This window comes from Procambarus clarkii, chromosome 38 (genome assembly GCF_040958095.1).
Source record: "Procambarus clarkii isolate CNS0578487 chromosome 38, FALCON_Pclarkii_2.0, whole genome shotgun sequence".
In the NCBI taxonomy this organism is placed as follows: domain Eukaryota; kingdom Metazoa; phylum Arthropoda; class Malacostraca; order Decapoda; family Cambaridae; genus Procambarus; species Procambarus clarkii.
This window is the reverse complement of record NC_091187.1, coordinates 20,363,134-20,383,608: the sequence shown is the minus strand read 5'-3', so window position 1 is coordinate 20,383,608 and position 20,475 is coordinate 20,363,134. Positions and strand designations below refer to the sequence as shown.

General features: G+C 37.3%; 1 protein-coding gene across 8 annotated transcripts in view; it reads right to left on the bottom strand.

Moving 5' to 3' along the window:
* The window catches only part of Cortactin (cortactin), a 48,960-nt gene that overhangs the window by 10,562 nt on the left and 17,923 nt on the right, over positions 1-20,475 (bottom strand). For 4 of the 8 annotated variants that reach the window (XM_045764741.2, XM_045764743.2, XM_045764744.2 and 1 more), the window contains 6 exons: positions 19,392-19,509; positions 18,014-18,311; positions 16,688-16,766; positions 6,404-6,505; positions 2,919-3,012; positions 1,337-1,392 (listed from right to left, as the gene is read on the bottom strand). In XM_045764741.2, the coding sequence (XP_045620697.1) occupies positions 1,337-1,392; positions 2,919-3,012; positions 6,404-6,505; positions 16,688-16,766; positions 18,014-18,311; positions 19,392-19,509 (747 nt within the window). Of the gene's footprint in view, positions 1-1,336; positions 1,393-2,918; positions 3,013-6,403; positions 6,606-13,266; positions 15,747-16,687; positions 16,767-18,013; positions 18,312-19,391; positions 19,510-20,475 lie in introns of those variants that run through there. The other 4 variants (XM_045764742.2, XM_069337854.1, XM_045764745.2 and 1 more) reach the window with 3 other exon arrangements.

Below are 20,475 nucleotides of genomic sequence, written 5' to 3'. Positions count from 1 at the left end.
CAAAATAAGTGTATGGAGCACCACTTGGCAAATGGAATTTAATGTGAATAAATGTCATGCTATGGAATGTGGAATAGGAGATCATAGACCCACACACAACCTACAAATTAAAAGAAAAATCTTTAAAATATTCTGATTAAAGAAAGAGATCTAGGGGTGGTTCTAGATATAAAACTATCACCTGAGGACCATATAAAGAACATTGTACGAGGAGCCTATGCTAAACTGTTCAAATTCAGAATTTCTTTTAAATACATGGATGGTGAAATACTAAATAAATTGTTCACAACCTTTGTTAGACCAAAACTGGAATATGCAGCGGTTGTATGGTGCCCATATCTTAAGAAGCACATCAACAAACTGGAAATGGTGCAAAGACATGATAAGTGGCTCCCAGAACTGAAGGACAAGAGCTATGATGAGAGGTTAAAGGCATTAAATACGCCAAAACTAGAAGACAGAAGAAAAAGAGGCGATATGATCACTACGTACAAAATAGTAATGGGAATTGATAAAACTAACCAGGAAAATTCCCGAGATCTGGAACTTCAAGAACAAGAGGTCATAGATTTAAGCTAACTAAACAAAGCTGTCAAAGGAATAAAAGAAAATTCATGTTCGCAAACAGAGTGGTAGGAGGTTGGAAATAGTTGGGTGAGGCGGTGGAGGCCAAAACCGTCAGTAGTTTCAAAACATTATATGACGAAGAGGACTGGGAAGACGGGACACCACGAGCATGGCTCTCATCCTGTAACTACAGTTAGGTATCAGTAATTATTTTTAATGTGAAGTTTTGCATATAGAGGAAAATAAAGAACATATTTTTTATATATTTTTTTCAAATTTTAAACTCTTTATTAGAAAAAAAGGAAAAACAAAAATATTTATTTCAAATATTTTTTATATGTGCATATGGTGGCACCTTTAAAGATTAAGGCACAATAACTAACACATTTGTCAAGATATTTTAAGTGATTTTGATATCAAAATTGGCTGAAAGCATGGTTTATCAGTTGTACTAATAACACTAAAAATGCTGGCCAAAATGTGCTTACATGTCTCCTTTAGGAATGTTACTACATTATGGGGACATAATTATGCTTCTGATTAGTAGAAGGAAATATCAGTAGTCAGAGACCTGAAGCCGCAGGTGATGCCAGAGGAAAGGTTTATGAACTCTCTCCCCTTCAAGACGTGACTGTTACAGATGAACATATGACTGGCATAAATTGAGAACTAGTAAATCTACTACTCTTTCTGACATACTCTTTAGTGTTATTTATCTTGCTAAAATAAATGTTTTTTGTTACTGGAATAGCCATTCTATGCTACTTACCATTTCAATATTAGTAAGGATGTCATCAGGGTCAAACGAAATTTCATCAGTGTCCGCTGAAATAAACAAAACATTCCCTTTACTTCTGTATTCCACCTTCAATACATGTATTCTTATTGTATTTGTACAGTAAAACGTATTTTATCAGGAAATGATGAGACTAGACTTGCACAATATGGATAACTTGTATTTACTTTTCTGCCAAAGACTTTTAATAAATTACTTGGAAATACAAGTTTGTTTTAAACCATTAGTGGAAAACCTTAATGGTATCTGATAGTAATCAACCCTTCAGTCATATCATATAAATTACAAATCGACAATATCATTGGTAATAATATACCATTTACTTGGGTCATTGAGGGATTGAACACAAGCCCGTAAAATTTAAAGCCATTGCTCTACTAACCAGGATGAAGGGTGTATTATACCAGATACCATTATGGTGCTTCAGGGAGGATTTAAATATCAGACCAAATAATAAGTTGACTATTTTATGAGACCCTTCTCAATATGAGCCTTCAGGCATCTAGTTCAATCTCATGAAGAAATAATCAGTGTCAAATGTAATAAGGTGCCACTTTCTGGAAGGTCCCTCCCAGAAAGTATGGTACAATGAAAATACTGTACAATTTGAGTACAATGAATCACCCCTTTCCGGGCTCCATGTCTGTGGCTTACCAGCCTCCCTCTAGCTAGTACTGCAATCCACCTGGTAACACTAGTAACACCTACTGAAAAGTTGTTATGCAGAAACTTGGACAGCAAATGAAGTGGTTAAAACCAGAAAGGTCAAGAATGCCCCACAGACCTGACGAGTCTCACTTAGAGACTGGGAACAAGCAAGACACCCATTGTAAATCAGGGGGGTTAATTGACCATTCTGCATTCAACCACTCCACAATGACTAAGAGGAGTTGTGGGGCAGACTGCTGGCCCTGAATTCCTAATACCACAGGAGGGAATTGAGGACAACTTCCACTGCAGGCCATGGAATACCATCCAGAGGGCTCAAGCATCGTGGATCCCAGAGCTGACAAAACAGACAGATGTTCCACCTGTGCTGTCAAAGGGGCGTGTTGTTTCACACAGAGTAAAAACCTTATTTTTATTTAGCAAGCAAAGGGTTACAGAGGTTTAGCTGCAAATATATTTGCAAACTGCAGTAACACTTTTGAAGATCTATACTGTACTAAATTTGCTGAAAACAATTTGCATATTCATGTAAATTTGTGTAGGTTCCTATGTTGACCATGTACATTATTTAAATGGGTTTTAATATGTTTACCACATAGATGCAGACTGCATAAGTCATGACCTTCCAGATTAAAAAGTCAGCTGTACAATATTTCTAATACAGTACAATACAATACAATATGAAAATCCCAGATACTTCAAAACACCATGCATGACATTCACAGTACAATACAGTATATAGAGTGCAAGCCAAATATTTCCACAGTGAATGGCCATTTATTGATATTATTCACCCCTGATAAGGCCTGTGTTAAAGTATTAAAGTACAGTACATTACAATATTTTAATGCTAAGACAATTAACTAGGTACAGTATTTGTACTGACCTGCCTGATAGTCAAAGAGTGCATATGCTGTTACTCCCATGCCTTCATCTTGCGTTGGTGGTTCAGGATTAGTCTCGGCTCCTGCAGTCAGACTCTACGTGCAGTCAAGAACACAACAGTCATTGAGAGAAGTTGAGGAAAAATCAACTAGCAAATTAATATTTCACAACTGCATATACTTCATGTTTATAATACATATATTGTGTATATAAACACAATACAGACAAATTGAAAAATATATATGAGAGCAAGTAATGAAGGCTACCATTAATAGTGCAGCACAATAAACATTATTCATGACCATATTTGATGCTTATATTTGTGCTCAACATGTAAATCTAAACATATTTATAATATAAAAAATACACATCTAGTTGCTAATGATAAAATAAAAGGTATTATGCAGACAGCAATGAATGTATTATGATGAATACTACAACAATAAATGCATAATGATGAATACTACAACAATGAATGTATTATGATGAATACTACAACAATAAATGCATTATGATGAATACTACAACAATGTATTATGGTGAATACTACAACAATGAATGTATTATGATCAATACTACAACAATGAATGTATTATGATCAATACTACAACAATGAATGTATTATGATGAATACTACAACAATAAATGCATTATGATGAATACTACAACAATGTATTATGGTGAATACTACAACAATGAATGTATTATGATCAATACTACAACAATGAATGTATTATGATGAATACTACTGTACAACAATGAATGCATTACGATTACAACAAACATTCACAATTAACTACGGTACTCAGAATTTCCATATTCAGAGGGAACTTGTCTTATGTTATAAAATATGAATATAGTCCATCTTCAAATATTGAATACAGTTAATAAATATTTTCAATATAAGATTCCAATTCCAATTATTGTACTGAACTTGACATGTACTGAAAAGATTAGTTTGATAAAAGTAAGCGAGGTATACATGCAAATGCATAGGCCTCCGAGTGTTCAAAGTGCGAAGTTGGTAAGGTACTGCTTACGTACCATCTACATAAGAAAACATCCTTTGGAATATGGAAAGTGAACAGCTCTACTTTCTCTGTCATGCTCAAGCTTCAAAGGTGATGTTAAAGAAGGCTTTATCTGCTAGTTAGGCATTCAAATTTATTAAGCAATTGAATGTTCAAATTTATTTTGAACATAAATCTATAAGAATTTAATAGGACATGCTGTACTGAGAAGATATGAACATAGCAAAACTCCTATGATAGGGTGCTTTGTTCCGAGTGATGGGTCTCCACAACACCTACAACACTGCTTATATAATTATAAACAACAGAATAAGGTGGGTTTGGTGATACATTATGTAATGTGTAGAAAAATATATTAAGAGCAAATAACATATGCAAATTATCAAATTGGGTACTCTTGAATGGGCATATACAGGGAGTGATCTTAAAGTTTAAAAACATGACTTACCAAAGTGGCTCGAGAGTCTGCAGACAAATGAACTAACCTTTAGGTAGTCACATTGTGTGTCTAAGCTCTACTGCCAGCAGTACTCGACCTTTAGAAAACATCTCACAAAATCCTCTACACAACAAGCTAGGAGTGCATAAGTTACATGAGTTTGGATATTCTCAAATGTTCAACCTTCAGAAAAACAAAATAGCAAGAACAAATTTTAAACAAAGCTCCTCAGTGTAATGCACAGGACGAGACCAAACTCACCATGATCGAATGTAGTTTAAGGCCAACTAAGAAAGCACTTGTGAAGAAAATATTGATCATAAATAGTGTAGACCAACTAAGAAAGCACCTGTGGAGACATTGGTACCAAAATGGTGTAGATATCAAGGGACACTCCATGAGGCTAACATACTCATAAATGAAGTGTTAAAAAGACTGAAACCTACTCGGATGGAAGTTCATAAAGAAGGATAGCCTACTCATCTGAATGATAGAACAGCAGTTTCAGCCAGAAATTATGCATTGAAAATGATCTCAGGCATAGGAGAGAAGGCCTATTTTAACAAGGAAAACTTGGCTTGATAGTACCAAGAATGTAACTCACAGCAAGAGATACTTGGAATGACAGTAGAGATACCACTCACAGCAAGGAACACTTGGAATGACAGTAGAGATACCACTCACAGCAAGGGACACTTGGAATGACAGTAGAGATACCACTCACAGCAAGGGACACTTGGAATGACAGTAGAGATACCACTCACAGCAAGGGATACTTGGAATGACAGTAGAGATACCACTCACAGCAAGGAACACTTGGAATGACAGTAGAGATACCACTCACAGCAAGGGACACTTGGAATGACAGTAGAGATACCACTCACAGCAAGGGACACTTGGAATGACAGCAGAGATACCACTCACAGCAAGGAACACTTGGAATGACAGTAGAGATACCACTCACAGCAAGGGACACTTGGAATGACAGTAGAGATACCACTCACAGCAAGGAACACTTGGAATGACAGTAGAGATACCACTCACAGCAAGGGACACTTGGAATGACAGTAGAGATACCACTCACAGCAAGGGACACTTGGAATGACAGTAGAGATACCACTCACAGCAAGGAACACTTGGAATGACAGTAGAGATACCACTCACAGCAAGGGACACTTGGAATGACAGTAGAGATACCACTCACAGCAAGGGACACTTGGAATGACAGTAGAGATACCACTCACAGCAAGGAACACTTGGAATGACAGTAGAGATACCACTCACAGCAAGGGATACCCAACACAATAAATTAATAAATAAATATGTATGCATTACAAGAAATAATGAAATAAGAGAATTTATTGATGTAAAATGTAACCCCCCAAAAATGTGGATTATGAAAATAGGAAAACAAAAATGAATACAGAAATAATAAATTGTAATTAGTATAGGTGACATGTTCTTTATGGACACTAATCATACAACTACTGTACATGAAAACTAACATGGAGGAAAAGAACATAGCAGAAAGAGAGATAAAGAACAGCTAAGCATCTTTCTTGTCACAACTCTCATTTCTCCCATGGAAGTGCTTATGGGAGAGTCAATTCATACTTGTTTACTAATTGTTGTTAAGTTTACTAAGCCAGGTACTAACACAGGAAGCTTAGCAAGGCACAAGTGGGTTATGTAGCAAATATTAATGGTGTATTATTTAATGCCTGTACTTGTCAAGGTGATAAATAACAAATAAAATAACAAATGAAACTGCTCAAATTGTTCAGTTATTTTTGCTGTAAATACATACAACCAAATCTTTTAACAATTTGGTACTTCTGAAATATGTACTGTATTTGATTACAGATTTAAAACTAAATATTTAAATAGCATAATTATCCTCTACAAACCAAAATAATTACAGGCATGAGAAAGTGTTGCAAATCATGGTGCAATTTTATGATAATGAAATGAAAATGAAAAGTTTGGTAGTGTGAGTTGGATGTGGGTGAGGATCACCTGTGGGTCGCCCATAAGGAGCTGCTCTTGCCTGCGCACTTCCGCCTCCAAGCGCTCCTTCTCTGCCCTGGCCACTGCTTCTTCAGCTGCCTCACGCTCAGCCTAACGCATATATAATGTCCAAGCAGCCTCAGCATGGGCAGTCATAGCATTCAAGCATGGCCAGATATTCAAGCACAGTCATACACCATGTTTTCCTTAGCTGGTAATAATGTATTATTGAGAGCACTAGTATATATAACCTTATACAATACACACACACCTACCATATACGTACTGTACATGTGACTTGTAAACATACAAGGAAATGTGTTTAACAAGAGAAGAAACAGTTAACTATGGCTTACATGTCAAAATATGTGAAACCAAGGTCAAAATGATCACAAAATCACATGCACCATACACTGCACCATTAGTTAAACTTTAGGGATATAAATCCAGCCCTGAATGTAATGAAATGCCTCTCTCTAGTAGGCTGCTCAGTAACTCTCTGACGTCACAACCCTGGCAATGGCCAAGCCTTGGACAACACACCAGTCTTCTGAAGACCTGTGAGCACTTACCAGGGACCAGGACCACATTCTGGCTCCCTCGAAGGGATGAGAGTGAGTAAATAGCTAATCAAAAACCCAAAGGGAACCAAAATAAGTAACTACTTGAAAAATCTGAAACCATGACAAAATGAAGCAATCACTATCCAGGTAAATTCCCATGGAAATATGCCCACCCACCAGAAGGACCACCACCAGCTGTGGGGCCTGACAGCTGAGTGGACAGCGCTTCGGGTTCGTAGTCCTAAGGTTCCGGGTTCGATCTCCAGTGGAGGCGGAAACAAATGGGTAGACTGTCTTTCACCCTGATGCCCCTGCTACCTAGCAGTAAATAGGTACCTGGGAATTAGACAGTTGCTACAGGCTACTTCCTGGGGATGTGTAACAAAAAGGAGGCCTGGTCGAGGACTGGGCCACAGGGACGCTAAGCCCAGAAATCATCTCAAGATAACCTCAAGATAACCACTAGATGGCAATTCAAGCAATGTGGGGGCTTCAATAGAATTGCAACCTATTTACAAGCCACCCTAGGAGACAACCTGTCAACATCTGTACTATGCTTCTTGATGGGGTAGTGGGATGAGTTTTGGAGAGAAATAGGATTAGGGGACTCATTGGCCCCTCTGTTCAACCCACCCACTCACCCCCACTACCATTCTATAGCTCTAACTTCTATCTACTATCTTCCTAAGGAACCCCCTCTAAGTAACAATCCAATCACACCGATTGTCATTCAATCGGATGAGACTGGTGAAAGCTAAAAATGTTTCTTGAACCAGCAGGATGAGGTGACTCCTTTAACAGTTTCGCGCTCTCGGCGCTCAAAAAAAAACAATACCCCAGATGCTTTCGGCACTTCGCGCGCCTACGCGGTAAGACCGAAAAGCGTACACTCTTTTGACTGTCCTGACAATAATTGAAGGCGCACGTATTTAAATTTGGTATCACTGTGTTCGCAATGAAATTGTCTATAAGAGCATACCTATAAAATGCCGCCCAAGCATAAGGAGTATCAACACCAAATAAAAAACTATGCAGATCACTCGCCGAGAGCGCCAAACAGCAACAAAATGTTTCCACTCTCTTAATGGTTGCGAAGCCTACAGTTGTCCTACATCGCTAATTTTGGTATCATTGGAATCGCAATAAAATTCTCTACACGGACATATGCATATGAATGTTTAATATAGGTAATTGCCCACCCGCAAGAGTGTGTGAAGTGGAGAGTAGTTAGCCACGAGCGCACTGGCGAAAACACGGGGGAAATCATGCTTGGAAAGTTTATACGTTTCCTGACCCTACTTTTCTATGTACGTATTTCTTTTTTATACCAATGTGTTCGCAATAAAATTTTCTATAAGATGAACTGTATAACATTTGTACAAAGCATGTGATGTGTAAGAGAAGCGCCAAATATAGAACCACGTCGCTCAGTATGCGTTCGCGGCAGAAACGAACGCATTGTTTTCGTTCGTTTGATGTTTGTCATGTTTATACTTGTTGAAACATTTTATAATTTGTATGACAGTGATCGCAGAAAAATTCCCTACACAGACATATACATAACACATACAAATATTTCCCACGTGTTGGATATATCAACGGCTAAAGGAAACCCACTGCCACACGCTCGCCACACCCCCAAACATACTTTGTGTATTTTTTTTTTTACTCATAGAAGTTTATGTGATATAATATTCATTCTGGTACCAAAACATTCGCAAATAAATTCTCTACAAAACAAAAGTATCCCCATCCATTTCGGTTAAAAAATGGAATTTATAGAAATATTTTTTCGATGGACGAGAAAAGTAGGCTGTTATGCGGAATCGTAAGAGAAAACGGCGACGAGTTATCTCTAATCTAAAGCGCGAAAGTGTTAATATCCAACACAGATACAATAGGATCATGGATGAAGAATCTGACAACAGAAAGACCTTTGCAGGAAAATGACTCCACTATCTCAGTCATAAGATTGGGTTGGAATATCCCCACCCCTCCCTCAAGTGTGCGAATAGGTTGGCTGGCTGGTCAAGATCTCAGGTCGCTATCTAGTGACAGACAGTAATGATTATTTGCATTGTTTTCGTCAAGATTTCACAATTTTACAAGCATTTGTCTGTTTTGGAGAAATTTACCTTTCTGATAGGCTTTTTGCTCAGTTGTGGCTATCCCTGATCCCCAGATTCCCCTTCAACTCTTTAAGTGGGCCATATTCTTGTCCTGGCGTCCAATAAGCACTGGTGTGCCCTCAGAAGTGTTGTATTTCCCAAGGCTTGGTCATTGCCAGGTTGTAGCATTGAGGAGCTACTGAGAGGGCCCTCCTAGAATAAAAAAGTGGTTTGCAACTGAAGAAGTGGTTCCCTACTGGCGATATCCATGAGCTATCCTAGTGGTGATGAATATGTCATGTTTTATTTCAAAACTTATATCATTTCAACAGTTCAGTCTCCCCAATCAGTAAAGTTTTCTTGACATGACTTAATTACTGTACTTTGTTGTTAAAGGATAAGACTTTAATAAACTTTACCTTAAGGCTACAGTAGCACAATGTTTTTTTTATGTACAACTCCACAACTTTATGTAAAGGAGTGTAACTTTGACAAGTGTTAGTTCAGAAAAGTGCATTTGATACATTGACATACTTGGGAAAAGTTGAGAGAACTGCCCTCTGCTATTCCTCAACAATTAACAACAACAACATGTTCACTTACTCAGCTGTGCGCTACAGTCACACATGAATAACTAACATGTGTTGCCACTACAGTTTACTTCTTCATTGATACAAAATATTTCCAGCAACATTTGTCACAGAAAAATTGGAATAGAATATACCCCGGAAGGTATACCAGTAATTCCAATTATAGGTAAAAATATATATTGATTAATTTTTTTGTTACAAATACTGAACAATATATTTTTCATGTAGTGTATGTACTAATATATAGAAGAGTTATTCAGGTTCAATGTATCTTTATGCTAATCTGAGATAAGAGATGTAAAGTTGAGCACAAGGTGGTAGAGAGAGGTTACTGGTTCCTCCACTTAAGATAGGCAACCACTAACCTTCAGCCTACTATTAGTAAAATGAAAAATTATATAAATTTTGCTGCTGAATGAACACAAGATTCAGGAAACCTGGTACCCAGCAGAATGGGATGACAAAAATCTTTCTATACAACTAAATTTAATCATAAAATCTTACTGGGAATTCAAATTGTAAAGCAGAATTGTCCAATTTGTAACAGTTATTGCAGCAATTCTGTTTCAACAAAATTAATGGTGTCAAATGATTACCAACTCATAATATTCCTGAATCACCTTCAATGTTCAGCATTTTTAGCAGTAATAAGAATACAAGAAGGTAATCCTTCACATCACAACTTTCTTCACATCAGTGCGGTGATCTAATGTTTGACCCATGCACTGGACAAGGACAAGCAATGTAGGGTGCTAAGTCATTAAATGTTCATAAACTCAAGTGGATAAAAGCATGCAATATGAAGCTAATAGCTTATCAACTTTGGGTGAGCATTACTGCTGTAACTCTGCTATGGCCTGCCACAAATTAAGGAGCGTCATTCCCTTCAGCATGTACGTAAAAATGTTAGATATTATTTTAATCTAGTGATTCTCATTGCCTTTTGTTCAACACTAATTTCATATACAGTAAGTCTTCCAGATATTCTCTATCATGTCTGTGTCATGTACGTCCGCTTTCCAACAAACTCTTGCAAAATCTCAGTTGGAATAAAAATATTGTTTTTGCAAAAATCCAGCATTGAAAGTTATGAAATGGCTCTTTCTGGAGAAGCCCCAGTGGCTCCCTAGCTAACATACTGAGATTGCTCCATACTAAGCGTTACATCACTCACAGAAGTTCTGCTCACAGAAGAAAGTTTCCAATCAAATTTATTAACAAACTTTCTAAGTTCCACACAGTGTCCTCTCCTGAAATCATGTTTTTTAACCGATTCATTTTCCTCATTCTCTTCTAGATTATAATGCATTGCATACTTTACTTCTAAAAGGACATGGTCAGTTTAGGGAGGGGGGGGGGGTACTGTATGAACTTGGTTATCTAAAGTCTGCTGAAATGAATATTTGGGTTATCCAGCCAAAATTGCATCTGGATAATTTTATGGCAAAACTTTGCTATATCTAGACAGAAATCGAGATAACCAGAGATTAGGTTACTTAAATTTCAACATATGTCAAGATCTACAGTATCAATCAAGATGCCAAACTACAACAATGTAAGTTGAAGTTTCTGTTTTAAATTATATTTTTTATTTATAGTGTGCATAAAAATTTAAATTATGTTGGTTGTGGCACAAAAAATTAAGAATACTGTGTGTGTTCATTTTGGACTTCTCCGGTAAGAATTCTGCTTATCTGGATGTTTGGTTTCTCTGGTGAGGGGGTCCCTCCCATATAGTCCAGATATGTGAGCTTAGACAGTACTGAATGTCAAATATCCCCTTCTTTCCTGGTGAACATCAAATCCATCATTGAAGGGACATCCCCTTCCTTCATTCTAATAGCTTGTTTAACATTTTGATACATGAATGTCTTCAGGATGAGGTTTACGAACCTACCACCAAAAGTCCTCCGTTCTTGCTTCGTAGGCCTCCCAGTCTATGGATTTCAAGTTGAAGTCACTGAGTACCAACACTCGTGATCTATCTTTATTCACTCATACTCATGGTCATTATGAGGCCCTCTCGTTTGTTTTACAACTTCGCCTTCATCCATGTGTTGCACATCAGTGGACAGTAGGCACTTATGATTATCAGTTTATCATCCTGATTACAAATCTCCAGTGCCATTATGCCACCTTTTTGTGGGCTGGCAATCATTAATTTGTTTACCTTTAGGTGTTCTTTTACTAGAACATCAACGCCTCCAACTTAACTAATTTTTCTGTCCTGTCTCCAAACTGAGTAGCCACTCAGGAATATGACCTCATTTAAAATATCATCTTCAAGTTTCATCTCCCTTAGCGCAACAATGTCTGGTGTCTTTAGGTGTATTATATCGTTTAATTTCAGTATTTTTTTTATCTGACTTCATTTATGTTAGTATGTACAATTTCCATGAACATATTTCCTCTCCCCTTGTTCTTTACTCCCCTTTCTCTAGTGTGTGGCAAAGGGAGTAGGTGCTCCAGGTCTCACATGGGAGTGACAACGGGAGAAGAGAGGGAAGAGATGAGGAAAGGGAGAGGAAGATAATGAGGGGGAAGAGGAGAGAGGGGGAGATGATGGAAGGGAAAGGAGGGAAATGGAGAAAGAGAGAGAGAGAGGAGAGGGAAAGATAGGGAATAGAGATGAGAGAGGAGAGATGCAAATGTGAGAAGTTGACTATATATACAATCAACAAATAACTGTGTGTAACTCTTGGTGAAAGCATTATGGTCGCACTCTGTACAGGTCTTCACCTTTCACCATCAGATCTGTTAAGTTAAATACCAGTCCTTGGTTTTATACTTTGCTAGGATAATTCTACTGTACTCTATACTTTTTAAGTTATATAATAGAACAATTTATAAATTTTAAAATAAAAGCCTTAAGTGCTGACAATTTCTTATATGAGCAAAAACTTAACTTTCTAATATTTATTGGAGATTGCCTGTTAAGCTGCTTAACCTTTACAAGAGAATCTAGTGAAATCTTCCATAATTTCTCAGTCTGTACTTTGACTTTCTGGCAAATGTAGTAATATTTATACATCCACAACACACACATTCACACTTCAAAACCATGAAACATTTAAATGAAGATTCCCGTTAAAACAAGTTTAAACAGTAGAATATAGGAATATTAATGATAAAGTTTATTTGCAATATCGCAAATGCAGGGCAAGTGTGTGAATATTTGCAATATCGCAAATGAAGGGCAAGTGCGTGAATACAACATACTGTACATCAAACACCCAACATTCTTTCTCTAAGACACACACACAAAGTACAGTACTTGCCTCTAAGATAATACTTGACAAAATTAAAGCAACATACTGACTGCAGAGACTTAATTACTCTTGACTGGTAGACATGACTTCATAGTTCAGGTTAATATTAGTCAAATGAACAAATCCACAAGGGCCGTGATGAGGGTTCGAACCTACGTCCGGGATGATCCCAGACGCGCCTTAGTCGACTGTGCCACGACATGGTAAATTAATGTCGTTAGGTAGTAAAAATAAAAGAGGCTGCGGGATCCGTGTGAGGGCAGGAGCGCTCCCAGTTGTAATTCTTTTACCATGTCGTGGCACAGTCAACTAAGGCGCGTCTGGGATCATCCCGGATGTAGGTTCGAACCCCTCATAACGGCTCTTGTGGATTTGTTCCTTTGATATATCATATTATTGTGATTTCTGTGTGTAATATTAGTCACATTAACAGAATTAACTAAACTGATCATATGAGTCTTAGAAGCTCTACCAGCCACAAGCAATAAGAGACTCATTACAGTCTCTGAGCCAGTATTAGTATCACCTAAATAACAAAATCGATTAGATTCAACTTGATTAGCTCTTGGGAGCTATTGATTAATTCATTTGAGTTTAATTTCATTTAAAGTTTTTAAGTCTTCATTTAATAGGATTTTCTGCCCATAAATATTATTATATGGAGAACTGTGAGACAAGAACAAGAGGCAAGAGCTTTCTAGGAAAAATAATTTATAAAATTTAGAATACAGCTCAAAAATATTAATTTATCTATAACGCGAGCAAAATCAAATCTCATTATAACTGATTAAGTAATATATGTGATACAAGTATAATTTGTTGGCAATGCAAAAAAGGCTCAAGAGAAAAGCCCCATGTATGAGAATACTGCTTGGAATAATAACAGTATAAAAACTAGCATCTGGTAGTTGATAAAGCCAGTAGCATAAGGGAACAGCAAATGCAGGGTGATAACTGTTGGATCCATCACTCCTGTTTGCCAGTACATGCAAGGTCATGACAAAGATAACTCATCGTAAAACTTAATGTCACTTCAGATTTTATTTACATAAAAAGAGGCAGCTTTTATTCAGTCTAGTCATTCCAAATAAATATCAACATACAGTAAAAAAAAGAGGGACATTCTGTGACAATTTCAGATTTATTTAACCATTAGTCATGCACCAGGTTTCATCAATATGCTTGACCACACACACACACGTACACACAAACAACAACAACAACAACAGTGACTGATGACAGCATCCTCTACATTAAAAAATACTGTACATATTTACTTCATAAACAACAATGCTTTGATATCTCTTGATTTATTACAAAATAAATAAAATGAAAAACACAGTATTAAATTTAATGAAATGTCTCTTTCTGATGAGGCCAACTCAGTAACTTCCAAATGCTTCAAATTTTAAGTGACAAAACCATGGAAAACACACCAAGCCTCTAAAGAGCCACAAGTGCTTACCAGGAAAGAGGACCTGCAAGAGGCAGTGAGGAGCCTGAGGGTCAGAGATTACTACAGAACTGAGAAAATCTCACTAGCTAAAAGTGCTCCAAAACAAACAACTGCTTGGAAAAATTAGAAACTCTGACAATAGTAATGGAAATAATTGCTACTGTGATGATATTATCATCTGATATGCTTGCCTGCCACAAGATGGCAGCCCTGGCGACCAACGGTCTCGGCTAGCAACCCATTACCAACTTCCATTGAAAAAAGATGGAACAGGGTGGGAATGGGGTAGTTAGTGAGTGACCCCCCAAAAGAGGCATTTCATTACATTCAACACTCAATTTCCGAGAGAGCCTCCTTAGTTCCATCTCAACGTACCAAAGAGCAGAAGAATGGAGTTCCAGGTCACATCAGAACAGTCTGGAATATTGCCTTGGTCAGACAACCTAGAAACACCCTTATGGAAAAGCACGTGGCAGAAAATAGTCAAGACCACACAGCCTGTAGTTTACCTGCTCTCCAAGCCTGAACTGGGGCCAAGCTTGTCTTGTGATATGAGAACTAAACAACACACCAGAAGATGAGGAGATGACGACGTTTCAGTTCGTCCTGGACCATTATCAAGTCGATTGTGATTGTTTTGTGATAACTTGATCCAAAAGGCAGTTGCTTGGAGTGGCACGACAAGCCCCCATACTCATTACAACCCGGTTGGTCTGGCATTACCTCCAGAACTTGTTCAATTGTCTCTTGAACAACTTCACTCGTGTTCTGGCAATATTTCTTATACTGTACTGTATTTGGTGGTAGCATGTTGAAGAAACAAGGACCTCTGATATTCAAACAGTGTTCTGTGACCGTGCATATATCACCTCTACTTTTCACTAAGTCCATTTTGCATTTCCTACCATATCTTTTGCTCTGGTATCCTCCATATATGTAAAATATGATACTTTTTCTTGTTCCCTTTCCAGATGGTACATTTTGAGTGCTTTGAGATGGTCCCAATATTTTAAGAATTTTACTGTGCCAATGTGTGCCAAACATGCTCTCTGAAATCCCTCTACCTGTAATTCAGAAATATCTACTGTAGACAGCCCAGATACTGTGGGCATGTTAGCCAGATCACAGGGCTAGACAAGCAAAGCAGTCATGAAACAACACTGACTGTAAACAATATTCATTTAGTGGTCGGCAAATGTCCAGATGTGCTTTCACTGTGATAATGATTCTTAATAATTGTTGGCTTTCTGGTGAAATATATAATCCACAAGTTTCCTTTTTGCCTTTTTGAGGAGACAGAAGTCAGGTTGAGGTTAGTAAGGTTCTGGTCCTAGTCCGTGGTAGGCACTCATGGGTCTTCAGAGGCCTGGTGTGTTCCCAAAAGATTAGCCATTGTTAGGTTGTAGCAATAGGGTGTTACTGAGGGGAATCTCTCAGAAATGCTGGGCATTTCACAACATGAAAATTTTATTTATACAGTTTTTACTATCATTCTGAATCTCTTATGTCACCTATCACACAACTTTTTTAGAACTTTTTAGAATTTTACAGTAAAGCAATGAAATCCCAGTGTTACTAGAAACTCCTTCAAAAGTATTTCAACACACAGTAAACTAAAGCTAAAGTCATAACTTCATCAAAGTTCATGGGAGTCATAAATGATCTATCAAATTAAACAAAAACATAATTAAATCAGTTCCATTCACCTTGGCTCTAGGAGACTCAAACCATGGACCCTGTGTTTGTGTGTGTGAGGCCGAAGTTCTATTGACCGAGCTATTGAGTAGTCGTAACAAGGAAAGTTACCAGAAGCAGCATCCTGCTGCCAAAGTGGATTTTTCGACTTTCCCTGACTACTATTGAAGGCCAGAGGAATTTGTGATCCACGCCCACGTCATATAACTACTATTATTAAGACCACTCAATAGCTCGGTCGATAGAGCTTCGACCTCACATGCGTGGGGTCCACGGGCCAAATCTCCTAGAGCCCAGGTGAATGGAATGTTTATTTCCACAGAAAAGTGGATACTGTAATAATTTTTATGGTTAAAATAAATTTGTTTAATTTTATTTTATAAAGCTGACTAACTTGATGGAAAATCTACATAGCCTACTTTGAAATAATTATACAGTATATAATAAACATAAAATGTCAACATCTATATGTCATCAAAATTGCACTTTTGTAACCCCTGAGTACAGTATGACGACTGCCCTCTGTGACATGCTAAGTACCTTCACTGGAAGCCATGACCTTGCATGTGTGTGAAGGCTGACAGGGATGTTATGTACTTGTAAAGCACTTACCTGATGTCTTGCTGCTACCTGCTCTTTCTGATTTTCAGGTCCTACTTCTTCTCTCTGCATTTTCTTGGGCACTGCTTCCCTAGAATAAAATGATCACTACATGTATATGGAGCAATTTATGACCGAAACATTGGTGGAAATATCCAATGATCATTTTCACTTTAATCGATATTCGCATCACGTAGGAATGAACCTGGGAAAGATCACTTTTCTAGGGGGAGCTCCTACGGCTTCCCAGAGCTATCCAGGCTTATATGAATATCCCTAACTTTGGCATCAGTCGATGTGGGTGGAGTTCTAGGCCTACCGGGGACCACAAGCCAGAACCAGGCCCTCTCAGACACACACGAGGGGCAATGGCCCATAGAAATGCACATGTAATTTTGGAGCATTCTATATCAATTGTTCCAGTGGACAATGAGCTCCACTGGAACTGAAGCCTAGAGCACCAACTTAAGGTTCAGAGATTCTTGTTGCTGATTTGATGAGTGACTGAAATGTCCATTGTCTCCTTTGTGGAAGTGTTCTCATGAGACCTGAGGCCTGTTTTGTCTGTCTCTCTGGCCTAGATTCATCTTTGTTATCCAATTGATGTTTTGTAGGTGATAATGCTTGAAAGTCAGTATCCATGATACTCTTGTCATTTGCACTGACCACACCCTCAGCTGTACAATGATTATTCTTTGATTTATAACAGTCGTCACATATTGGGTCCAAAATGTAAGTCTGAACGTGATGCAATCTGTCTATTTATTTATTTATATATATATATATACAAGAAGGTACATTGGGATTGTGAGGATACATAATATATTGATTACAATCTTGTAAAGCGTACAATCACTAGTACGCGCAGCGTTTCGGGCAGGTCCTTAATCTAAAAATTTTTTAAGAGGTAAATACTTGCAAAATTTATAAAAAATGATAACAGTTACAAGGCAAGAAAAAAAAATAAAGGATGAGAAAATTGTAAGTATATTAAAGCACATACGTAGCTCAGATTGATTGCAATGACAGCTTGAATGGTAGTTGACAAAAATTGGTAGGCACAATACAGCATATGGCTAGCACATGAAAGAAGACCTATGGAAGAATTGTCTGCCATCCTTGTTTAGGAAATGAGAAGCAATTCCCAGACACTGCATGTACCTCCAGGAGAGATATTTATCCTCCTACAATCTATAGGCAACTCACAACTGTATGCCTTTCACTATGGAAAGATTCCCACCTAATATGAATGGTATTATAAACAATGTAAAAATTTAAAAAAATGTGCTTATTGGATACAGATAATACAACTTTAATTACAATGAAAGAATAACATACCTGTGTTGTAAATGAGCTGCTTCTGTTTGTTCACTGTCCTTCTCCAACTCTTGATGGTGTTGCATCATGAGGTCTTTCCTCTTCTCCCGAAGTCTCTCTTCATCTTCATTGCGTTTCCTTAGCCTTTCCTCCTCCTCTTCTTGCTGCTGCATCAGTCTCATTTTTTCTTTCTGGATCATAGCTGCATCACCTTCATATCGCTTCTTTTTTTCTTCTTCTGCCAGTTTCTTTCTTTCATCTTCTTGATTTACTGCTAAATTTTCAAAGCGAGCACGCAGACTTGATGCCGTAGACGAGGCTATTGAAGGTAAGCGACAGATAAAATTACCTCAGGGGTGAAAGAGCTTCAGTGTATAATTGCCACAAACATATCCCTCATATGAGTGTTTATTATTCAATCATATGAGTAATAATAATATTGCTCATATGAGGAATAATTATATAATCCATATACATTCATGTTTTTCCTTCTTTGAAGGTTAACAAGATAAAATATATACATGAAATACAATTAAAATTTGAAAGTTATACACAAAATTACTAAAATAGATGCTCCCAAGCCATGTTCATACTATAGCCTTTGAACACCAGAGACGCTTTGACTGGCAGTCTACAATTGTTATGCTAATTATCATCTTACAGTATTTGCACTGTATTCCTTTTTGTATTAATGAGATGGCTTACAGCAGCAACCGTGGTGCTGAAGGTAGTAACAAAAATCAAGACATAATTCCACTGGACAGAAAACTGATTTGACACACAAGTAGGTGTTGTCTTCTGCCAAGCTGCATCATCCTGATCACTCACTCACTCTCTCACTGCTCAATTTCTCACTTTATAACCATTTTACATTTTTAGGTCAAAATAATTACCACATATATACAATCTTGACACCATACTGTTTGCAAGTGATCCCACTATCATGTGCAAAAGTCAAAATGATAAATAAAAATAATTTTTTTTTTTTTAATTTTCACTGGGAAAAGGCGGGATTTGACAGATTTGTACTTGCCTATATGTGCTTCAGGGTTATTAAGAAGCTATTTTTCTACCTAACCTCATGGTAACAAAAAACCTGTGTGGTTTTATTCTTACCATGAGAATACCATTACTGTGGATGTAAGCCCTCTCTAACAAGTGTCTGAAGGGCATTCTGATTTTAATCATAGTACTGTATATACTGCCTATATAGTATATCAGTATACATGCTGTAAATTATGATCGACTGCAATAACATACTTGGTGGAAGACACAACCTAAAATAACTTTAAATATTCTAAACACAAAATGGTATACATTGTACAGTACAACTCAATTGTTCAAACCCTTAAAATATTATCTATATTGTTTGAAATTATAAAAACATAGAAAATTGTACCTTTCACTTCTGGTTTTGTTGGTTCATAGTTGGTTCCAATTCCCCCCTGCGGCTCAGAGAAGACGTGAGCAGCTTTGTCCATCCGATCCTTCTGCACTCCAAATTTTCCACCAAAACCCTAAGGAATAATAGATCTCATTGTACAATATATGTGTATATGTATATAACAACTCAATCTCTAATAACGATAATACCTAAAGCTATTATTTGGTTGAACATAACAAAATTTACTATTGCAACCAACAATGTGAACATTGTTGTCTCTAAGCATACACATTCAACTCCTGCTTTTTAAAGAGGCTATTTTGCACATTCTGCAATGCCTCTTAGTCTCGTAAAGGAGTACTTCTTAGTGTACACTTGGAACTGGTCTCTCTAATATTTGCCAAGCATAAATTATTATGCATCTCTCTCTTGCCAGAACTCTAAGGAGTACAGTTTGAGTTTTACTGAACAGAGTTGGGCAGAAAACAATTCTGCACATTCTCCAAATCAGCAACTACTCAAACTCTGAACGGGGCTATCCTATGCATCAATATTCCAACCTATATAGCACCAATATCTTAAAAAGTACGATCATTGGTTCAGCATCTTTTGTTTGAAAGGTTCTTGTTATCCAGTCTATTATTTTTCTTGCAGTTGTGAGAACTACTTTATTGTGTTTTTAAAAGTAAAGTCATCCTACATGATTACTCCCAGGTATTTTACATTGCTTTTTCTTTCTATAATATACTTTGACTGCATTTTGTTTTTTGTTTTTACCATAGCACAGGATTTGGAACTTGTGTTCATTGAACATCATGTTTTTGTGGCCCATTGAAAGACCTGATTTACATCAATTTGGAGGTTAGCTGTGTTCTCTGTAATTACTACTAATAAAAATCCTAGTGTTATCTGTAAAGGATAATATGGTAAATCTAGTTTGTGTCCTTGTCTACGTCTGATATGTGAGTGAGAATACAGGAGCAAGTATGGTACCCTGGGGGGAGGGGGCTGAGCTTTACACAGTGCATGAGTCAAATTTTCTTGGTTGACCATAACTCTGTGTTCTGTTCATTACAAAAGTAAAGACTCATCTATCTAC